Genomic DNA, 21,322 nt, shown 5'->3' on the forward strand with positions numbered 1-21,322 from the left:
TCCAAATTTGCTGGCATACTGAGTGCAGCACTTTCACAGCATCATCTTTTAGGATTTGAAACAGCTCAACTGGAATTCCATCACCTCCACTAGCTTTGTTGGTAGTGATGCTTCCGAAGGCCCACTTGACTTTGCATTCCAGGATGTCTGGCTCTAGGTGAGTGATCATATCATCTTGATTATCTGGGTTGTGAAGATCTTTTTTTGTACAGTTCTTCTGTGTATTCTTGCCACCTCTTCTAAATATCTTCTGCTTCTGTTAGGTCCATACCATTTCTGTCCTTTATCAAACCCATCTTTGCATGGAATGTTCCCTTGGTATCTCTAATTTTCTTGAAGAGAAATGTTTAGCTACAAGAATCACTTCAAAGGTGTTATATAGTGATGTGAATGTTTTGAGGAAAAAAAGCATTTACAGAATGCTAATGTGATGAGAAAACTAAGAAGAAATAGTAACATCAATACAATTTTGATCTTAATCTCATACCTGAGAACCAATGTACAATAATGAAATTCTCATGAAAAGGAAAGTACCTAAAATTACTAAATAAGCCATCCTGCTCAGTAGATTGTATGCCCATTTTAAGTGGATTGAAAGAATGGATGGAGGAACAATGGTGGTTGTGTTAGTAGCCTTTCCATCTCTTGATTCAATGTCAGATATTTTGGGAATGGCACCACAAATCTTTACTTCAATAATTTATGAACACACTAAATGAAACTTCAACAAGAAGTTCACTGTGTTACATAGTCCTATAACTCTTGAATCAGCTCAAACAGAAGACAAATTTTGGAGAGTAAGCTAAAAAAAAAGGATACTTTTCATACTTCACCTCCTTAAAAACATTTTACTATGTCATAATGAGATTCCCTAACCAATTGATTCCTGAAAACTTTGTCCAAAATTGGTGGTCATTGTTCTCATAACTATAAACCTCTCAAAAATCATTTATTAAAATCCAATAAATTTTGTATTTATGTTGATTGGAAATATATTAACTATTATTTCATTTCAATAACTAAATGAACTACATGCAGGCTATTTAGTTACCACACCTTAAAGTAGCAATTCTCTTCATGACTTTTCTAAATATCATTATGGAATGGACACAAACAAACAAGAAATTAGGGAAGGGCAAATGGAGATTGGTAAAAAACCTGAAATTTTCAAAACACAAATTATAAAGTATCTGTCACCATTGCTTAGAAACATAATATTGTCTGTAAAGTATATTAAGATGTATCAGAAGTGTTCATAAAATGTAAATTTGACCAGCATGGGTAATTCCAAACCTCACATAAAGCTAAAATTATATTCTTATATAATTAGAATCATCTCTGAAACTAATTGATTGAATTCTTATATTAATCAAATAGTTAAACAGTCCTGGATCATTATACTGACATGATACCATGCCTATGTTTCATATAAGTGATCAGTAAATAATTAAATTTTTAGGAGGGTGGGAATGGAGTCCAGTAGAATGAAGACACCAGTCAAAATGATGAAAATAATTCCCATATTCTGCTGCTACTGGAATAACGGAGATAACTCTAGTGAATTTTTTATTATCTCCCTTCTGCCCAAATCACTCGCTTATGCAACAGTCATCAGATGTGGGTGGAATCAATCCCACGCCTAATTCTTCAAACAGGTTCTAATGGGCACAAATGAATGTCACTCCATCCTCTTGCATTCCACTCACCACGGTAAGGTCCAGTCAGGATGAGCCCAAGGCATCCTACAAGAGGAGGGGGCTCTTTACTCCCCTGGAGTCTGATCTGCCCCAGACAGACCTGGGATCACCAAACTCATTTTATTACAGGCAGAGCCAGCCTGAGGGTTAGCTAAGTCCTCGAGGGTGATGGAGCCAGGGGGATGTTGGGGTGGGGGTGGAGAAAAGGAACCTTGGCTTTAACCAAAGTATGCCTGAAGCTTACATTACACGGAAATCTCTCAGTTAAGCCAACAAACTATCTTTTAAGGCAGTTTCCGGAGTTGTTGGGATGGGTTGTTACTTGCAATTCTAAACATCCTAACAGAACCACAGATGATGATGGTGATGTGTCTCTGACATACAGACACAGTCACACTTGCAACAGCCCAGAGCTGTGGAGGTATTATTCTCCTCCTTTATAAAGTGAACGGCTGAGGCTACGAAGAGGGGGAAAGAATTTATCAAAAGTTACTTGGCTGGTAAGCTAAGATCTCAACTGCCTTTGATGATCTATCACTCGATGCAGTATCTGTACATAGGAAGGAGATTACCACTGTTGTCTCATTTTCTGTATTGAAAACTCTTATTTTCTTGAATCGTTATTCTGCAGTAGCTGTCTTACTTTCTCTCAAATCATAGCCTTAGCCCAGTGGGCCTTTGTGGAATGAGAAGCACTAAATAACAAAATTTCATAATATTTAAATGAAATCACAAAGGTAAAAGTGGTATTACCTGTCCATGAAGGATAAATACCTTCATTACTCTGTCTCCCTGCTTCCATTTCTGCCTTTCCCCACCCCCATCCCCACCACAAGCAACCAAGGTACCTGATAGCCAGACGGATATTTTTAAAGCAACAATCAATCACAACCACTTCACGCCCTGCCTCAACTCATCCAATGGCTTCCAATTTCAGCCAGAATAAAATCTAGACTCTTCGGTTCCCACTGTAACTATCCTCTCTCCTCTCCCTCCACTCCCACCCTCCTTCAGTGCCTCCTTTCAAACATCCTGACCCATTCTCCTCTCTGACCCTGTGCTTTCCACTTCTTTCCCAAGTTCCTTCCAGGTCCTCCTCCCCAAACACATTCAAGTCTTCGTTCCCTCAGCAGGCTTCTTTTAAATGGCACAGTAGCCTAATTTAACTCCTTCCCAGAACTGATCAGGGTCCAGTGTTATCTTGATTTATTTTTTGCATAGCAAAATATCTCTCTCCCCCAGAAGGCAAGCTTCTCAAAGGCAAGGGGGATTCAATTTGTTCATCACTATACCCCACACCTAGAGCAGTGCTGAGGTGTACAGGAGTACAGGGGGTCAATCAATAGCTGCTAAGATTAACCAATTAAATCTAAGATTCTACAAAGGCCACAGTAACCAAAACTCTTATATAATGCTTTATTTTTAGCTGAAAACAAGAACTGCAAAGTCCAGAATTCTCTTTTAAAGATTTTTTTATTTATCCTAGATCATACTTGAGTCTTTCTAATCCTGGGCACCATTATTCTTTAAGCTATGAAAGCAAATTTATGAAAAAACAGTTCAGTTCAGTTGCTCAGTTATGTCCGACTCTTTGCAACCCCCCGACTGCAGCATACCAGGCCTCCCTGTCCATCACCAACTCCCAGAGTTTACTCAAACTCATGTCCACTGAGTTGGTGATGCCATCCAACCATCTCATCCTCTGTCGTCCCCTTCTCTTCCCGCCTCCTGATGCTTTCCCAGCATCAGTGCTTTTCAAGTGAGTCAGTTCTTCACATCAGGTGGCCAAAGTATTGGAGTTTCAGCTTCAACATCAGTCCTTCCAATGAATATTCAGGATTGATCACCTTTAAGATGGACTGGTTGGATCTCCTTGCAGTCCAAAGGACTCTCAAGAGTCTTCTCAAAAACCACAGTTCAAAAGCATCAATTCTTTGGCACTCAGCTTTCTTTATAGTCCAACTCTCACATCCATACATGACTACTGAAAAAATCATAGCTTTGACTAGACAGACCTTTGTTAGCAAAGTAATGTCTCTGGTTTATTAATATGCCATCTAGGTTGGTCATAACTTTCCTTCCAAGGAGTAAGCATCTTTTAATTTCATGGCTGCAATCACCATCTGCAGTGACTTTGAAGCACCCCAAAATAATCTGTTACTGTTTCTACTGTTTCCTCATCTATTTGCCATGAAGTGATGGGACCAGATGCACAAGACTGAGTCTCCCCCTCAGTCAGTCTCTCCCATCAGGAAGCTTCCATAAGCCTCTTATCCTTCTTCATCAGAGGGCAGACAGAAAACCACAATCACAGAAAACTAACCAATCTGATCACATGGACCACAGCCTTTTCTAACTCAATGAAACTAGGAGCTATGCTGTGTAGGGCCACCCAGGACAAATGGGTCATGGTGGAGAATTCTGACAAAATGTGGTCCAGTGGAGAAGGGAATGGCAAACCTCTTCAGTATTCTTGCCTTGAGAACCCCCATGAACAGTATGAAAAGGCAAAAAGATGAAAAAACAATGTCACTTGAAAAAACAACAGTAGTAGATTTTGGTACTCATAAGGAAAATTAAAAGTACATATGAATTTTTTTCAAGTACCTACCTCTCAAAACTCAATAACAGGCACATATGAACTTTGGGGAGTAATGGAAATGTTATAAAACTAGATGGCATTGATCATTGTACAAATATACAAATTTAATTTTGAAGATCAGTAAATTTTTAAAAATAAGGAACAATAAGAAAACAACCCAATTTAAAAGTGGGTAAATGTTTTCACATTCCACCATAAAAGATAGGCTAATCACAAATAGGCACATGAAAAAAATGCTTTGCACCATTATTCATTAGGGAAATATTCATTAAGATCACAATGAGATACCACTTCATGCATTTTATAATGGGTAACATTAAAATGGGCTTCCCTTGTGGCTCAGCTGTAAAGAAGCCACCTGCAATGCAGGAGACCTGGGTTGGGAGGATCCCCTGGAGAAGGGAAAGGCTACCCACTCCAGTATTCTAACCTAGAGAACTCCTAGTCCATGGGGTCGCAAAGAGTCAGGCACGACTGAGCACATTTTATAATGTGTAACATTAAAATGATTGACCCAATCAAGTTCTGAAGAGGCTGTGGCACTCCCAGGACTTTTATTCATTGCTGGTGGGAATACATAATGAGATAGCCCCTTTGGAAAACAAACTGCCAGTTTTCAACAAAGATAAACATACACTTGGCATGCTAGTCCCACCCCTTGAAGTATGAGAAGGACTCATACTGAAGCTGAAGCTTTAATACTTTGGCTACCTGACAGGAAGAACTGACTCATTGGAGAAGACCCTAATGCTGGGAAAGATTGAGGGCAGGAGAAAAGGGGGGTGATAAAGGATGAGATGGTTGGATGGCATCATCAATTCAATGGATGTGAGTTTGAGCAAACTCCCGGAGATGGTGAAGGACAGGGAAGACTGGTATGCTGCAGTTCATGGAGTTGAAAGAGTCAGATATGACTAAGCAACTGAACAAGTATGAAAACTATATTCAAACAAAAACTTGTATGAGAATGTTTACAGTAGGAATATTTATAGATTTACAACCTCAAAAAATCCAAATGTTTTTCCGTTGGTGAATGGACAAACTGTGGTACATCTGCACAGTGGAATTATACTCAGCAATAAAAAGGAATAAACCATTCATATATATAATGTGGATGAATTTCAAATGCATTATGCTAAACTTAAAAAGTCAAGACTCAAAATGTATATCATAATGCCTCCATTATAACACTCTGGAAGAAGCAAAATTAGAGATGGAAATGGGTTTCAGGCATGGCAGGTTGGAGTGTAGGAGAATTGGGGAGGGGAAGGAATGACTATAAAGAAATAGCATTAGAAAATTTTGAAAGGTGATAAAAAAACTTCCGTATTTAGATTGTGGTGAGAATTACATGATGTGCATCCATGGACCTCTACACCAAAGAGAGTACATTTCACACTCATTAGGGTGGCTATTATTTTAAAAAGAAAAAAAAAGTGTTGGCAAGAATGTGAATTCTTATGAATTGTTGATAACTATGTAAAATGGTGCAGCCACTCTGAACCATTAATGCCACAACTACACCCTTAAAAATAATTAACATTTTAAAAATGTATGTTGCATACATTTTGCTGTTCATTGTTCAGTCACTAAGTCATGTCTGACTCTTTGGAACCCCATGGACTGCAGCATGCCAGGTTTCCCTGTCCTTCTCTATCTCCTAGAGTTTGCTCAAACTCATGTCGATGGAGTTCACTGAGTTGGTGATGCCGTCCAACCATCTCATCCTCTGTCACTCCCTTCTCCTCCTGCCGTCAGTCTTTCCCAGCATCAGGATCATTTTACAATTTTAAAATTAAAATTTTTAAAAGTTTGATGCACTTCAAAGATTTGGTTCTGAACTTTCAAGATCACATTAAAAAGTGATCATTGCTAGCTGCATGAGGGAAAAAACAGTACATTTTATTGTGTGTAAATCTATCTATTTGAATGAATGCAACATAACAGAAGGAAAGTACATCTGAATCACTACTGCAGGACTTCCTTGTTGTATTCAGTTTGCTCTGGAAGTCTGTTTTGTTTTTCCCCTTTTTAAAAAAATAAGTAACATGGGAAGCATGAGTTGTTTTTTTTAATTTATAGGTGTAGAACGATGAAGTCACATTTACATTTTTCTCCTATTTTAATTTTTAATGAATCTGTAGTCTCCCATCCCCACTCCTCTTCTCTCTCCCCTCTCTGTTGAAAGAGAGAAACAAACGGCCTACCATCAATTTTCCAACCTCCAGACCTCTGTCCACCTGGGGTCTTTCAGCATCTTCACCCTTCTAGTGGGTCCATACCAGTAAAGGCATAACCAAAAGAGTTTGGGGAAACAATTATGCTTGCATTAATTAGGAATAAGATTCAAATCCCTCACATGCATCATTTTTCTCCTCTTACACTAATAAGACAGCCAGGTTTTCTTTCAGTTCTTTAAATATGCCAAAGTCTCCCCAAGACCTCTGCACAGGGTGTTCCCATGCTAGCCAACATCCTCACCCTCCTTTCTGATTGGCTCCCCCTTCTTTTGCTAGCCCCACCTCCACCTCTCCTCTGATTGGCTCCTCCGCATTACCTTCTGTGATCCCTTCCCAGGCCATCCAGTTCTCGGTTGCTGCTCCCAGCCACATTATTTGATAAATATTTGTTGAGTAATTAATTCTAAGGGCCAAGCCCATTCCATAAGAAAACAGCAGTGAACAATACAAAGCTTACATGTGGGAAGTTGAGGAATATGACCAAAATTAAAAAAAAAAAAATGAATGGGGTAAGGAGGCAGAGTGAGGAGAGGAACGGAGGATACTGTTTTAAAGAAGATGGACAGGTAAAGATTTTTTAAAATTTTTATTCCCAGATAAAAGGAACAGCAAGTTCAAACGCTCTGGGGCAAGGGTGTGCTTGGAGCATTAGAGCAACATTGTGTGTTGGGGGGTGGGGGCTGGGAACTTGGTGGCGAGAGGGGAGATAAGAAATAAAGCCAAAGATATCAGGGGCCAGGTCACTCCGGCTGTAAAAGCCACTGTAATTTTGAATTTTACTCTGGAGTCAGATGGGAGCCTTTAGAGAGTTTTGAGCCGAGAAGTGACATATCTGACATATATTAAAAGGATCTCCCTTGTTGTCTAATAATCCTTGTTTCTTTCATAACATTACTAAAACAATTCATAACTCATATTTATATGATTACTTAACATATTTCCCCTAGTTAGGTGCCGAGGGCAGCTCTTATTCAGGGAGGACACCATTCAAGCAGAATAAGAGTAGAGATCTTGTCTCTCTTCTTTTAACCATGAACTCAAATGCAAGCATAGTACCTGAGATACAGTATGTGCTCAACACAAATTCATTAAATGAACTAGCTGATGAATTTAATCTCTAAGATAACAGAGCTCTAAGTACATAATTTGCAAGTATACACACATTTTGGTATTTTTTTATATTCCTAAATGACCTGGATATACATACCTAAGCTTTCTCTAACAGGAAGAAATAAAACATCAGAACTTAACCAATAATTAAGGCGCTTACTCCTAGACACTGTCACTCATCTGAAACATTTTACATCTTTAGTAGCAAGTGCAGGCTCAAGTCATTATACTTAAGTCTAGATTAGGAAATGAAATAGAAACATAGTAGCAGAAGCTAAATTCAGAATAGTATCCGAAAGTTACAAAATCTACTGTTTAAAGATGGCCGCCCAATTTCTGTAACCCAGACATTTTTGGAGTCCTCACCGTGTGTCTGCCTGCAATGCAGGAGACCCGGGTTCGATCCCTGGGTCAGGAAGATCCCCTGGAGAAGGAAATGGCAATCCACCAGCACTCTTGCCTGGAAAATCCCATGGAGGGAGGAGCCTGATAGGCTACAGTCCATGGGGTGGCAAAGAGTCAAAGAGTCAGACACGACTGAGCAACTTCACTTTCACCATGTGCCAGAGACAGTGTTAACATACCAGGACTACACAGATGAATAAACCTGGGCTCTTTCTTGTGAGAACCCACGCTCTAATAACTCATCTGTACAAAGCTTTACTGTTTGTAGCTCTTGCCCACATTTTTTAACTGATAACACATGGATGCAAGTAAAATTTTCCAGGCCTCCTTGGAAATCTGAATTTACACTAACTGGGATATCAAGCCATAACAAATGAGATGGTTTACAAACCAGCACACAGACTAGTCCCCCATCCCCCCCCCTTCAAGACAACAAGATGGGCAAACATCCCCATTACACACAGGGTCAGTGAAAACTACTCTGGATCCAAGATTGCTAAAAACCTCAGTTCTCCAGGCTTTCTCCAGAACTACCCAGAGCAGCAACAACTCAGTGACAGCTCCCAGGGTGGGAGGAAGCAAGCAGCAAGAGGCAGAAAACTGGCTCTGCGACAGCAGCCGATAACATCTCTTATTCAGAGAGGACACCATCCAAGCAGAACGCAGCACCTTGAGCACTTCAGCACATCCTGTCCCTGGGCTGCCAGGAGAGGCATGGGCTTTGGAGAAAGCCGATCAATACACATGGATGGAATCAGGACAAAGGAATCCAGGATCCCACTAAGGGGCCTGGGGAGCAATACAGTCAACAACAACAACAACAAAAATCCCATTGACATTTTATTTGAGCTAGCAAATATCTAATAAGAAACCTAACAGGTCTTTCTACCCTTCTCATTTCCCAGAGATGAATGCGAAGATCACAGGAAAACTGTTAACAATATTTAAATACACACAAACATATGTTTCACCAATAAGGCCATAAAAATATCCTCAAGCCATTTATAAATACTGTTACACATATCAGAGAGGTGACAGACTTAAAAATTTCTTCTTCAAATATATTTTCATGGTTATACACGGCACAGTAATTGTTAGGGATTTGTGACCTCCCTGTGATTTTTTTTTTTTTTTTTTTTGGCCCTACGTAGAATCCTACTTTATTTTCAAGTGACATGGAAATATGAAGACTATTTTAAGCTGGTTAATTATTTTATAGGCGGAGTCAGGGCAGACTGATGAATGGGTACTTCAGTGTATTTATGGATCATTAATTTCTGACCATTCCTCTTTTGAATTAAGGTTTGTAAAAAGAAAGAAAAAAAAAGTTGGCCATCATATACTAGACTCAGTTTGTCTTGTTTCCTTAACATATGCCTTATCAGCTCTGCCACAGCTGAAGTGATTCCAAATTGCTTTATGACACACTTGGATTTTCTCCCGCTAATAATTTCTCCTTCCTGCCCATGACTGGCAGGCTTCTTCCACACTGCAGTAATGTGGGACAGCTAATTATCTACCAATCCACCTTGCTATTCCACACTTGGCAACTTTTATCTGCACAGGACAGCTGCACTCTCCCGTTTGAAGTGAAATGTCAGTCTCCGCTAATGCAACAAGACTTACATCACTAATGATGTCTCCACACTTTGAAGAAACAACTCAAAGCCTAATTAAAAATTCAGATTCATTCTCACTGGCTTGCTGATTTTCCCTGCCCTTCCACCAGGGCCTTGGAGTATCTTTTAAAATACTCGACGCAAAAATAAAATAGAAAAAAAATATATATCCAAGGGGAATCCAGAAAAAAAGAAAAAGTACTGGAGTCTTGGGCTTTGACCTAGTCTTTAAAATAACTGTTATGGTTGGAACAGAATCAGTATGTTATCATGTACAACAGATAAGAATTTCCTCCACTGGCTTCTATACGACAATGACAACAAAGCGCACTATTTCCAGGGAAATATGGACCAGAAGCTACTTTCCAGTTCACTCACAATGGTATTTGGGTATCTGAACTGTTCTAACTGTAATTAACTTAGAAATCATGGGACTATGTAAATCTGAAGTAGGAGAAAACTTCTGAATTCAGAATGAAGAGCAGGAAGTTAAAGAGGCTTTCACATGACATTTATTCTGTTTCATTATCAGATCAAATAAACAACCCCTCGAAAGTAATTATACTATTACAATTTTCACAAAAAGAAAGAACTTCATACTTCTAACTAGGGAGAGAGATGCAGTCCTGAAATTCACTTCTAAAATAGCACTCTTCCTGAAAATTACAGGTGCGATTTCATTCTGAAGTTTTTATATAAATACAAAAAAAAAAAAAATCACAAATGATGTTCCTTCCCTAAAGTTTTCTTTTTATGCTTTACCTTTTCAATTAAAAAAAAAAAAAAAGACTTTGGTTTGTACAGGTTCATAATTATTGACTACTATTGACTGCTTAATCAATAGTAGCTATTGACTACTTAAATTTGCTGTTTTAAAATTGACTACTTAAATTTGCTGTTTTAAAAATATCTAACATCACCGTGGTCTCAGAATTTTTGTAATTCTTCAGTGGCTCACTGACTTCTAAGTATTAAAATAACAGCTTAAAAAAAAAAACTCATCTGTCAAATGAGACTATCAGCTATAAGTTCTCAATCATAAAAGAACTAAGCCAAAACATTTTTTGTTTTCAAAAGAAGCTTCTTGATTAAGTCAAGTTTCCTTTCCATTTTAAAGCAAAAATCTCTTGGAAAATGAAGCTCCCAGGGGATAAGTACTGTGAAAAAGGTCCCAAAGTAAGAATCCTAAAAAGTCAAGACCTGAGTTCAAGGTCTATCATGTACTACTGGTGTGACCTCTAGACAGCCACCGCCCATTGGGCCCGTTTCTCACCTATAAAACGAGGGCTGGGGGAGGGCTGACTTTCTCTCTAGTCCTTCTAGCTCTCATACACTTCATCAGTGGATCAGGGAGAAAAGACAGGCTCTGGGCAGGCCTGCAGAGCCTGGGTTTGTCCAGTCCCTCAGGGCAGGCCGCAGGACACAGTGGGAGGCCAGCCAGCCTGTGTGCAGGTCAGAGGCAGGGAGACTGCAAAGTAGGTACTCATGAAACTGGACTGGGGGAAGGAGAACCTAGGTACAAAGCAGGCCTTGGGGGCTGGTGGTTGCTAAGCATACCTAAAACCTAAATGACTTTGGCTGAGCTTTCTACGCACCAAGCTCCTCGTTTCTGCAGGTTTCTAGCTCATCTCCCCCAGAACACATCTCCTCCAAAGAGAGGATGCATACACAAAAAGCAGCTAGTTCCCAACTCAAACACTAGGAAGCTTTGGCCAGCCATGTGGAAACAAAGGGGAGAACCTACCTGAGAATGTGAGCAATGGGGCCACATGACCTGAGCCGTAATCTAGCCTGGCTCAGACTTCTACCCCAGAATGTCCAATCGCATGGGGCAGCCTGTTCCTCTCTCAAGCCAGTGTAAACTGGGCATTCTGTTGTTACCTGCCATATATCTCACTGCCGTGAAGGATCCAAGGATTCCACTACCCAACCTGTATGCTTCTTTGAACTCTTCCCATGCCCTTTCTTCCCTCTAGCTCTCTAAGCTCCAAACCCTAAGGCCATCTTTTCGTTCTCTGAAGAGCCATCACAAAAGAGTCTTCTGGGAACCCCACGCTCTGACTAACCAACTCCTATTCATTCTACTTTTCCTAGAAGACCTTCCAGAAGCTTCCTCCACCCCTCAGCAGGTTAACATCCCTGACATACTTTCTCCAAGCATCTGGAACCTCCATTTTCATACCATTTCATTGCCTTGGAAATTAACTGATGGATATCTCAGAATGAACATGGTGCCTGGCACCAAATAAACACTCAATGACTGTTTAAGTAATGATGACGACAGGAAGCTCATCTCCAAAAAACAAACCAGCTTATAACTCTATTCTATGAGAAAGCTGTCCTTTCTGTTATACGGAAACTTACTTCCCAAGAATCTTTACACACAAGCGCTGACTTTACCTCCTAGAGCTCACTGAATAATTCTAATCCAGACACTGCAAATGGGTGGCCTCTGGCCTGATCCAGACAGCTGGCATGTATGGTTTGGCCCACACAGTGTTTTTTTGGTTTTGTTTTTTTAATCTGAATTAGTTGCCAACATTTTAAGAATCAAGAGATTTTGTTGAAAACCCAGAGACCCAGCTTCTCCTGAAAACCAGAGTCAAGTGGGAACGCTGGCCCCACAGTGCCACATGGCAGCAATTGGCAGAGCTGGTAGCACCTGCTTTTCAGCCCTGGCATGTGCCCTCCCTTTCCAACAGCCAACACCATTCCCTACTGATCCACACCTGGCCTGCCTCACTCTGCCTAACTGAACCCTGGAAATGTTAAGAGTTAGCAACCCCGGGGTGGGCATGGGTCTTGATCCGATATTTCAGCATTTTTTCCTGCACTGCCTTAACCCCTTCAAGTTAGCTTAGCTTCTCTGATAAAACATGAACTCTAGGAGGGAAAGCACTGGGCGTTCTATACCGGCCCCTCCACTCTCCTGGCCTCAGATTCTACAGTACCATCTGCTGACAAACTCATCAGAAGAGAATTATGTACACAGCCAGCCTTTTCTCTTCAGCCTCCTCCCTTCCCTTAGAGTTTATTTTGCTTTATTCCTTACTCCTTCCTGCCTTCCATCTCTGAAATAGGGAGAAAGCAGGAGTGAGAAGACATGGCTCAGACTATAAGCTGGCCACTAAGAAAACACAGAAACTCTCAGCCTTGTGGGGAAAGCCAGGCATGAAAATGAGGGCCAGATGGCATGTGCCCAGGAGAAAAAAAGGGTCCTAGAGGAGCTTCCCAAAAGAATCTTAGGTGTTACATCTGGAAGGCAAAGGAGGCTGCTGGACAAAGGTACTAGCTATTTTGTAAAGGGCTCAGTGGGAAAATAATCCACCTGCAATGCAGGGAACCAGGATGATTCCCTGGAGAAGGAAATAGCAACCCACTCCAGTATCCTCACCTGGGAAATTCCATGGACAGAGAAGCCTGGCAGGCTGTAGTCCACGACATGACTAAGAGACTAAACCACCACCGCCACCACACAGCAATCATTTTGCTCAGGCATGTCCTAAAAAATTTTAAGTATATACCCTCGAAAATGTTTGTATTGATGGACTGCAAACTCTATATACTAGTATATCAATGTATTATGCCTATTATAAGACATTAATATAAAAATTAAATAAGAATGCAATAAAAATGTTACAGATGAAATTATGGGATACCTGGAATTTCTTTCAAAATAATCAGGGGGAGGGAAAGAGCAGGTAGAGGCATAGATGAAACCAGCCTGACCACAAGTAGATAGCTTAGTTAAGCCAGGTGAGAGGTATAGGAACATTTTTATGCCCTTTACTTCTGTATATTTTTTCAAATCTTTGTATTAAAAAAGCTTAAAAGTAAATAAATAAGGGAATTCCCTACTGATCCAGTGGTTAGGACTCCATGCCTCCATGGCAGGGACCACGGGTTTGACCCCGCATGCTGTGTGGTGTAGCCAAAAAGGAAAAAAATAAATAAAATGACTCTAATTGGCAGGTCTAATACTTTCTTCATAAATCTCAAAGGATGGTTTTGCATCACATCCCTGAGGTCGGCGTACCACACTTTGGTAATCCCTGGGCCAGAGGACTGACTACACTGAAATCTGCAGGTTCTGAAGCTTAGATTTCAGTTTCATTCTGGTTCTGGAGCTGCAAAATGTGTGTTGCCTTCCAGGTTCTGTGCCCTGGCACTAAACACGCTGTCCACATTTATTTCTGTTTACTGACTGTTCCTATGTTGGACTGTGTGCTGAAACAAATCCCCCCATTAACCACATGAAGCACAAAGGAACTCGAAAGTAATTTCATAATATGCTGGAAGTGACAGTTAATAACTAGTAGAGTCAAAACTGGTGCCCTTTATATTTTGACCTCCAATATACTTTTACGCCAGGTTGAAGCAGATTTAAAACAAATTCCGTTGCACTTAATACCAACCTTCCAGAGTTCTCCAAGGTTCCTGTTGGCTCATCCACTTAAGCTCAAGGAAGGAACTCTTCAAGCAGCAACCAGAAATAGCACCAAGTTATAAAGTGTAAAACCATCCCCTCCCCCTCCCCCCTCCAGATTTAAGTACGACTGGCAGGAAAAAGCTAAGCGCAGGCCACACTGCCAGCTAAGACAGGTATTAGTGGAGAGGAAGGGGAGGAAGTACTGATACTAAGCACAGCGGGGAGAGTCCCTCAGAAGTGATTCAACATGTTTTTCTTTGCACTCATTCTTACCAAGTTCAATTCAGAGTCATCCACCAATGGTCAATTTTGTTCTACTCCAAATGAGCACTCAGAAGAAAACAAGGCTGCAGCTTTCCCATTAGGGCTTACACTACACATAGGGCATAGAATCAAATAACATTATTTGCATTTTTTTTTCATTCCTAAAATATTCTCAATTGCCTAAGCACATATTCAAATCATCCTAAAACATACCATTCTTGGTATGATGGACATGACTAGGGGGCAAATGCCAACCTTATCTAAACATAGCTGTAAATCAGCATGAAGTTATAGTAGGGCCACCAGGGTGTTGATGTCAAATAACCACAGAAGCTCTAGGTGTGATGGCCAGAGAAATAAGACATGGGGCCATATGCAGAGGTACAAGAGTTACAGTCACCCCCACTAATCAAGCATTTAAGACATGGCAAGTCCCTTGTCCAGTACCACCACGGGGCCTTAGAAATGTCTGAAGAACTGCTTATTTGGTTCCCCTTAATGTCTGAGGCTGCTGATGCTTTCAGGACTACCCTCTGTGTGTGGCAGATCACTTAAAAGGCTGCAGGAGGAGTAGTCAACTTCATGACCTCACCAGATGAGCTTGGCAGCCCTCCTCTGTACTTCCATAATGCCCTCTTCCTCTCTCCAGCATGGTACTAGCCCACTGCTTTCTACTGCCTCTCTGCTCCTCACTAAACACCTCCTTTTGTATCTGTCTGCATCATCAGCTGAGAGCTTCAGGGAACAGACCAGATCTTATTTACCTTCTATCCCCAGCTTAAGCCCAACCCAAAGCCCCTCACAGAATAGAAGCCTCCCCCAGAGTTGGTTGAATGTATGCAAATATGAACAATGAACTTAATGCCGTTCTAGGGCATACGAAGTCGGCCTCCCCTTTCACTTTCAGCTGCAGCCACTATTTACAACCCTGCTCCGTATTTTCAGTCAGTACCTCACCCCCACTGAGCCCATCAGTTCTGTCCTGGCTGCCTCCTTCCCTTCCATTTGAGGTGAAGCGCCTCAGTTCGTACTTCTGGCATTTCTTCTGCCCCTATTGGAAGGCTTCTCCCCACCCATCCCCCTTCCAGGCCCCATACAGCAGCTGTCTGACCAACCTGCTGGTGTGTCTGCCAAGTTCACAGTGACTATGCCCAGCTCAGCAGAGCTGAGTTAGAATTAACATCAAGGCGGGCAACCTGGCTATGCGCCAGGTTCTTGCTGTTAGGAAGCCTGTATTGTCATATAATGTTAAATGGGCCTTATAAGTGCCTGGTGAAATGGCTCCCAGAGCCAGATATGTCTTCTAACAAGCAGGCATTGTTGCTTAACTGTTTTACCTGTGCAACCTTACCTCAACCTCCAAATTGTAAACTCCTTAAGGGGCTGCACTGGAATATCTCCTTTTAAATCCACCAAACACTCAGCTAGCATAGTGCTCTGTGCCTAGTCAGCTTCTAAGGAAATCTCTTTACTGAAGAACAACCACATCTGTCAACAGTTCCCAGTCCCAACTCCCCATCAACAGGTGCTTTCACAGGCACTATTTTCATTAAGTCCACAGAGCAGATCTCTAGGAAGAATCATCATTGCCACCTTTATAGAAAAATATTACCTAACTTCTAAAGTGGCAGAGCTGGAACCCAGGTTTCCAATGTGGACTCCTTTCCACTCCATGATGCTCCTTCATTCAAAAGAAAAAAAAAAAAAAAACTTTTTGCATGAATGAAAAAGCAGAAGCAAGGGTCCCTGAACACAGCCATTCTCTGCTCCCTAGATCTCAATGTCCATGGTTTCACTCCACCAGACCCCTGAGGAGATGATGATTAGGTTTTTGACTTTTACCCATGATATATGAGGCCTGCTGCCAGGGGGGCAGTATTCAGTGGCAACTTTCCCAAGGCACTGGCAAAATTAGTTGGTGCAAATCATTTAGAGTTTTGTTTTTTTTTTTAACTTTGTCCATTACTAAAAAGGAACCACAACAAAAAACCATGAGCAGGCAGCCACCATGAGAAAAACCTTTCCAAGAAAATCTTTAAGCTAGGCTGCTTTTCAAACTTTATCAGCCAGCAAAAAAACTATGCCACAGGAAACTACAGTGCTGAAAGAAGTCCTGGGTTTTGTTTTTGTAAAATTCTTCCTTGTGCCTGTCTTGTGAGAGGTGACAACAGGCCTCCCCCTTGGAAGCGGCTTTGCAATTTCTCAAAATTAAAAATGGTCTTTGGAGAATTTCAGCAGCAGTGACGTAAAAGTCTGGAAATAGGTTTTTAATGCATCAACGAACCTACACAAAGTTTCTTGTCAAAAAAGATGCCGCCCTAAAAGGTCTGCACTGCACTTGACATGCCAAGGTCAAGTGAAAAGAGTCGATCCCTTAATTGAGGTAGGACATTCTTTTCCTGCAAAGGGAGAACACGTCTCTCCAACTCCCTCATATCTTTGGATGGAAGTTTGACCCCACTCACCTTAACACCCACATGAGGCTACCTGTCTCAGAGCAACAGATTAGCTCCACAGCTATAATATCCAACATGTCACAAGGAGGGATTATATTATCTGCTCGTTAGACAGCTAAACCCACATAACTTCAGACCCACTGAACGAATCCCAGAGGTTTACAGAGGAAAATTTGAGGCTTGCAACCTTGTTTTAAGGGCAAGAAATGTAACCTGCTTTAGATTTTATTTTACAAATATCCGCCCCCCCCCACCCCACACAAAACAAGCTGGCAGTCTAACAAAAAACTGAAAAGAGATTTCCCTCAATTTTCCCAGAAGGAGGCAAGTGGCAGATCAATGTACAGCTCAAGAAGAAGAATTTAAATACAGTATGTGCTGCTCCTTTTAAAAAGGGAGAGAAGCCACTTCACTTTTTGCCAGACAAAACCCTGGCCCCAGGAGGCCAGCTTCCACAATAGGGTTGCAAAGGTGTTAGAAAGAGGCCAGTTGGGAGGAGATAAAGGGCCATTTGGGCACAAACCCCCCACTGATCAGAGCTTTTTTTTTTTTTTCTTCTTCTAAAGTGTCTCCTTTTCAACAGGGAAGCCTTTTAAAACTACATTTGTTTTGGATCCCTACCTGAAAGACAATGTGTAGGGATCCAATTTCACCTTTTGTCAAGGATTGGGTGAGAAATAGTAAAACTGCTGTCAGCATCTCAGAAAAAGCTAGTCCTTAACTTATATGGTGGGGGGGAGGGGGGGAACCCTAAGGTCCCCTGTCCAGCCCTAGTGATAGGATGAAGGTGACAAATGCCTGCTAATCTTAAGATCACCGTCCAAAACTTTAATGTATTAAATTTCTTTATTAAAAGGGGGTCTCTATGCAAGAACACAATTGTTTGTCCTCTGAATTGAAACATTCATCAGTGGAAAAAGAAATCCTAGTTTTTCCCTAACATTTTAGTTCATTTCCTCTAAAAGTCACTTGACTCCTGAGAACTCTGTCAGCAATCATCAGAAATCAGAAAATGCATATGGAAAAAATTATAACAATCTGAACCGAAAAGATCTGCATAGAAAAGTTCAATGATGTATCTTAAAAGTTTGTCTACTATTATGCAAATGAAGGAAAATAGGACTCTACTGCATTTCAGGGCTGGTGTCTGCACATAAACACAATTATCTTTTCAGGCAAGCCATCCACTCCTAAAGCAAAACAAACCACCCAATAGTCTTTCACTACAGCGGTAAAGGTTGGTGGAACTGACTTTAAGAAAACTGTATCATCCTTGGAGGAGACTGGTGGTGGTTAGGGAGGGAGGGCAAAGAAAAAAAAAAAAACAAGCCAAAAACCGGAATCTCAAGTGACTTTAACACACCTCTCCCGATGGGAGGTAGAAGGGTGGTCACGGTAGAATCGAAATCAGAAACCTCTTCCGAGAACACATTCCTGGGAACTTCGCTGTTTCGTAAACCACATGCATCACCATTATTATTGTTCGAATACAGAAGAGAATGAGGTTACTTTACAGAAAAATGTTACAGCAAATATTTCAGATTCGGAATGTCAGTTCAACTTCTAATCGAGTGGGCCTTTCCGGCCAAAGAGGTTAAAATAACGGCGAGATAGAATCTCCAGGTGGTTGCTGTTTAGCAATTTTTCTTTTTCTTTCTTTTTTTTTTAAGCTACTGTTGGTTATTAGTAACATCTTCAAGATTCCTTACTAGCCTCGGGCAATATTTCTTTAGCACCACCACCACCAACCACCCCCCCCCCCGCCCCCGGGAGGACGGACCTGGTAAACAATTTGGAGAAATGGGAACCTTATTCACTGTGCTTTCTTTTTCCTCCACCCCAAACCAAAAGGCATACACAAAACAAAACAAAAACACTCAGCGCGCAACCAACAACAGCGGAAAGCAACAAAAAATGTCCCCCACGCAGCACGAGTCGGAAGCTACCGAGAGTCTACCAGGCCGGCCCCTCCCCCAAGGCGCCCGGGCTGGGGGAGCGAGCGCCGAGTTCACTCCCCGGACGCTCTGGCCGGCCCAGGTGGCCCTGGAGCAGCTGCGCCCGCGGCGGTGCCGGCCCTCCGGGCGCCCATTCGTGCGCCTCAGTCTGGGGGACCCGGAGAGGTGATCAAGGCGGTGCAGACTGGGAGCCTCGGAAAACCGTCCGAGCCAGGCGGGACCGTCTGCCCTGGGATGGATACACAAAGAGGGAAAAGGGGAGTGTGTAGGGGTGGCGGGGTTTAAAAAAAAAAAAAAAAAAGACTGCGGGGGAAATTGGTGCAAATTAGGAAAGAAGGCGCGAAGGAACCTGAGAATCCTCGCCGAGATAATGGAGCTGTGCCCAGGGAAGTGGGTCCTGTGCAAAGGGCAGGGGCTTCTGCACAGGAGAGAAAGAGAGAAGGACCCAAGAACTTGGAAGAGGAGTTGGTGTGTAGTTAGGGGATCCACGCAGAGGCCAGAGGTGTCCGGGGCAAAGGGTGCTCTGTGCATGCCGGCGAGGTCGGCGCTCGGTTAAAGCGACCTGTACTGGGGATGGGACCGGGCTCTGCGCAACGGAGCGAGGCGGGATGTGCCTGGCAAGTTCCCGGGCACAAGTTGAAGGAGGGTGGGGGGAACCCTTACCTGCATGGTGACGACCCCCAGCTCTTCCGCCGCCAGCCTCCGCATCTGGCTCGCCAGCACTTGCGCCTCGTCCAGGATAGAGAATTCGGCGTCGGCCCCGGCCCCCAGCAGCCAGCCCACGGCCAGGCAGAGCAGCCAGAGGGGCGGCCGCCGCGCCCCGACCCGTCCGAGCGAGCCGCGACCCCCGCGGGCCAGGGCGGCCGCCCCTGCCGCCTCCTCTTCCTCCGGCTCTCGGGCCATGCCGCCTCCCCCCACTCCCCGCCGACGGGCTCCAGGAGCCGGGAAGCGGGGAGGTAGCCCCGGGAGGTGCGCCCAGGGCCCGCTCGGCGCACCCCGCAAAACTTTCTCGCCCTTCTGCAGCAGCTTCTACGCGCCCCGGCAGCTTCTAAACTTAGGGGGGCGCCCAGCTACGGCGCGGGAGCGCGGGCGGCCACCATCGCCGGATCGGGCGGCCGCGGCAGGAGAGGAAGCAAACCGCCCCAGCCGTGTCCCGGACCCCAGCGCCGGCGCGGCCCCCGCGAAGCGGCGGGCAGCTGCGAGAGCTGCGGCGTCCGCACCCGGTGCGTGGCCGCGGGGCTCACAAGCCGAGCCGCGGAGCTTTCGCTTCCCGCGGGTCCCAGCGGAGAGAGGCGGCGGCGAAGGCGGGCGGCTGCAGCCTGGGAGGAGGAGCGGCGATCGGGCTTGGTAGGCTGGGGCAGCCACCCGAGCGAGCAGGGAGAGGTTTAAAAAAAAAAAAAAAGCTGAAAGAAAGAAAGCCAGCGGCGGGGGAAAGGGAGGTGTCTGGTGCCACCACGCTGCGCTCCGGCTCCGTGCACTTCCCGGCCCGGCGGCCGCCGCGGCTGCGGTGATTTATGGAAGCGGGGAGAGAGGCGGGGACATTCCCCCGGTCGCCCCTCCTCTCTCTGCCCGACTCCCGCCTCAGAACCGGCCCCCGGAGACGCCGCGGGCCCGAGAGCCGGCTCTCGGCTCGGGTACCAGACCTGCAGCGGGTGGGGGTCCCTGGAACCTTCTGGTTGCCGGGGGCAGCTACCCACCCCAGCTCTCACCGCCTCCGCCCCCGCGAAGGGACTCCGGGATCCCACCCATCGAAAGTCCCTTTAAGTTCTAGGGCGCTGGCTTTCTGCCTGGCAGAGATTTGTGAAGGACGGGACTGCCATTTGTGCGTCCACTGCTCTTCTTCGGGGTCATTAGTAACAATAGCTAGCATTCGTTAGATCAACGGATTCCTTTTTGTTTTTTACCAACTACTATGTGCCCGGCCCAGTGCTCTGGGGTTTGTATACATTATCCTTTAATCCTCACCACATCCCTGTGAGGTATGTATCTTTATCCCCAAATTTTAGGTAACAAAGACCGAGGCTTAGAGAGGTGGAATAAATTGCCGAAGGTCACCCAGGGGATAAGAGGCAAATCCAGAACTTAAGCAGTCGGAGACTATTGCTCTTAAATAGGACATAGTTCTTTCTGTCTCTTTTTGGAAATGAACCATCTGATCTCATCAAAAGCAAAAAACAAAACAAAACCCAAAAAACTACTGAGCTGGAATTCACTCCAGACATCTATTCTCTGCAACGGGGGAAGGGAATTTCCTTCCTCCCTGCCTAGTCCTGACTGGTGGCTTAGGCTCTCTGAGAAATCACCTGTTGGAAGCACCTGAAACAAATAGATGAGGGTTGTGGTGGGGGGCGGGTGGGGTGGTAAGGCCACCATTCTTCCAAGCCAGGTTCCTGCTTGTAGGTTCCTAGAGGCCAGAGTCATGCCCAAGAAGGTGAAGGCTGTCTAGCAGAGGCCTTAGAAAGAACCCGGATTTGGTGCCCTCTTCACTTCACAGCAAAACCTTCTGTTTTACTTCTTTCCCTGTATTTTTTTTTTTTTTTCCTTT

At 43.7% G+C, this 21,322-nt stretch overlaps 1 protein-coding gene across 1 annotated transcript in view; it reads right to left on the reverse strand.

Annotated features, from left to right (window-relative positions):
• CACHD1 (cache domain containing 1) overlaps window positions 1-20,261 on the reverse strand; it is a 231,833-nt gene extending 211,572 nt beyond the window's left edge. The window contains exon 1 of the mRNA XM_043461068.1: window positions 19,441-20,261. Within this exon, the coding sequence (XP_043317003.1) occupies window positions 19,441-19,680 (240 nt within the window). The 5' untranslated portion in view covers window positions 19,681-20,261. The remainder of the gene's footprint in view (window positions 1-19,440) is intronic.
• Between the last annotated feature and the right edge of the window lie 1,061 nt (window positions 20,262-21,322).

This window comes from Cervus canadensis, chromosome 2 (assembly GCF_019320065.1).
Source record: "Cervus canadensis isolate Bull #8, Minnesota chromosome 2, ASM1932006v1, whole genome shotgun sequence".
In the NCBI taxonomy this organism is placed as follows: Eukaryota; Metazoa; Chordata; class Mammalia; order Artiodactyla; family Cervidae; genus Cervus; species Cervus canadensis.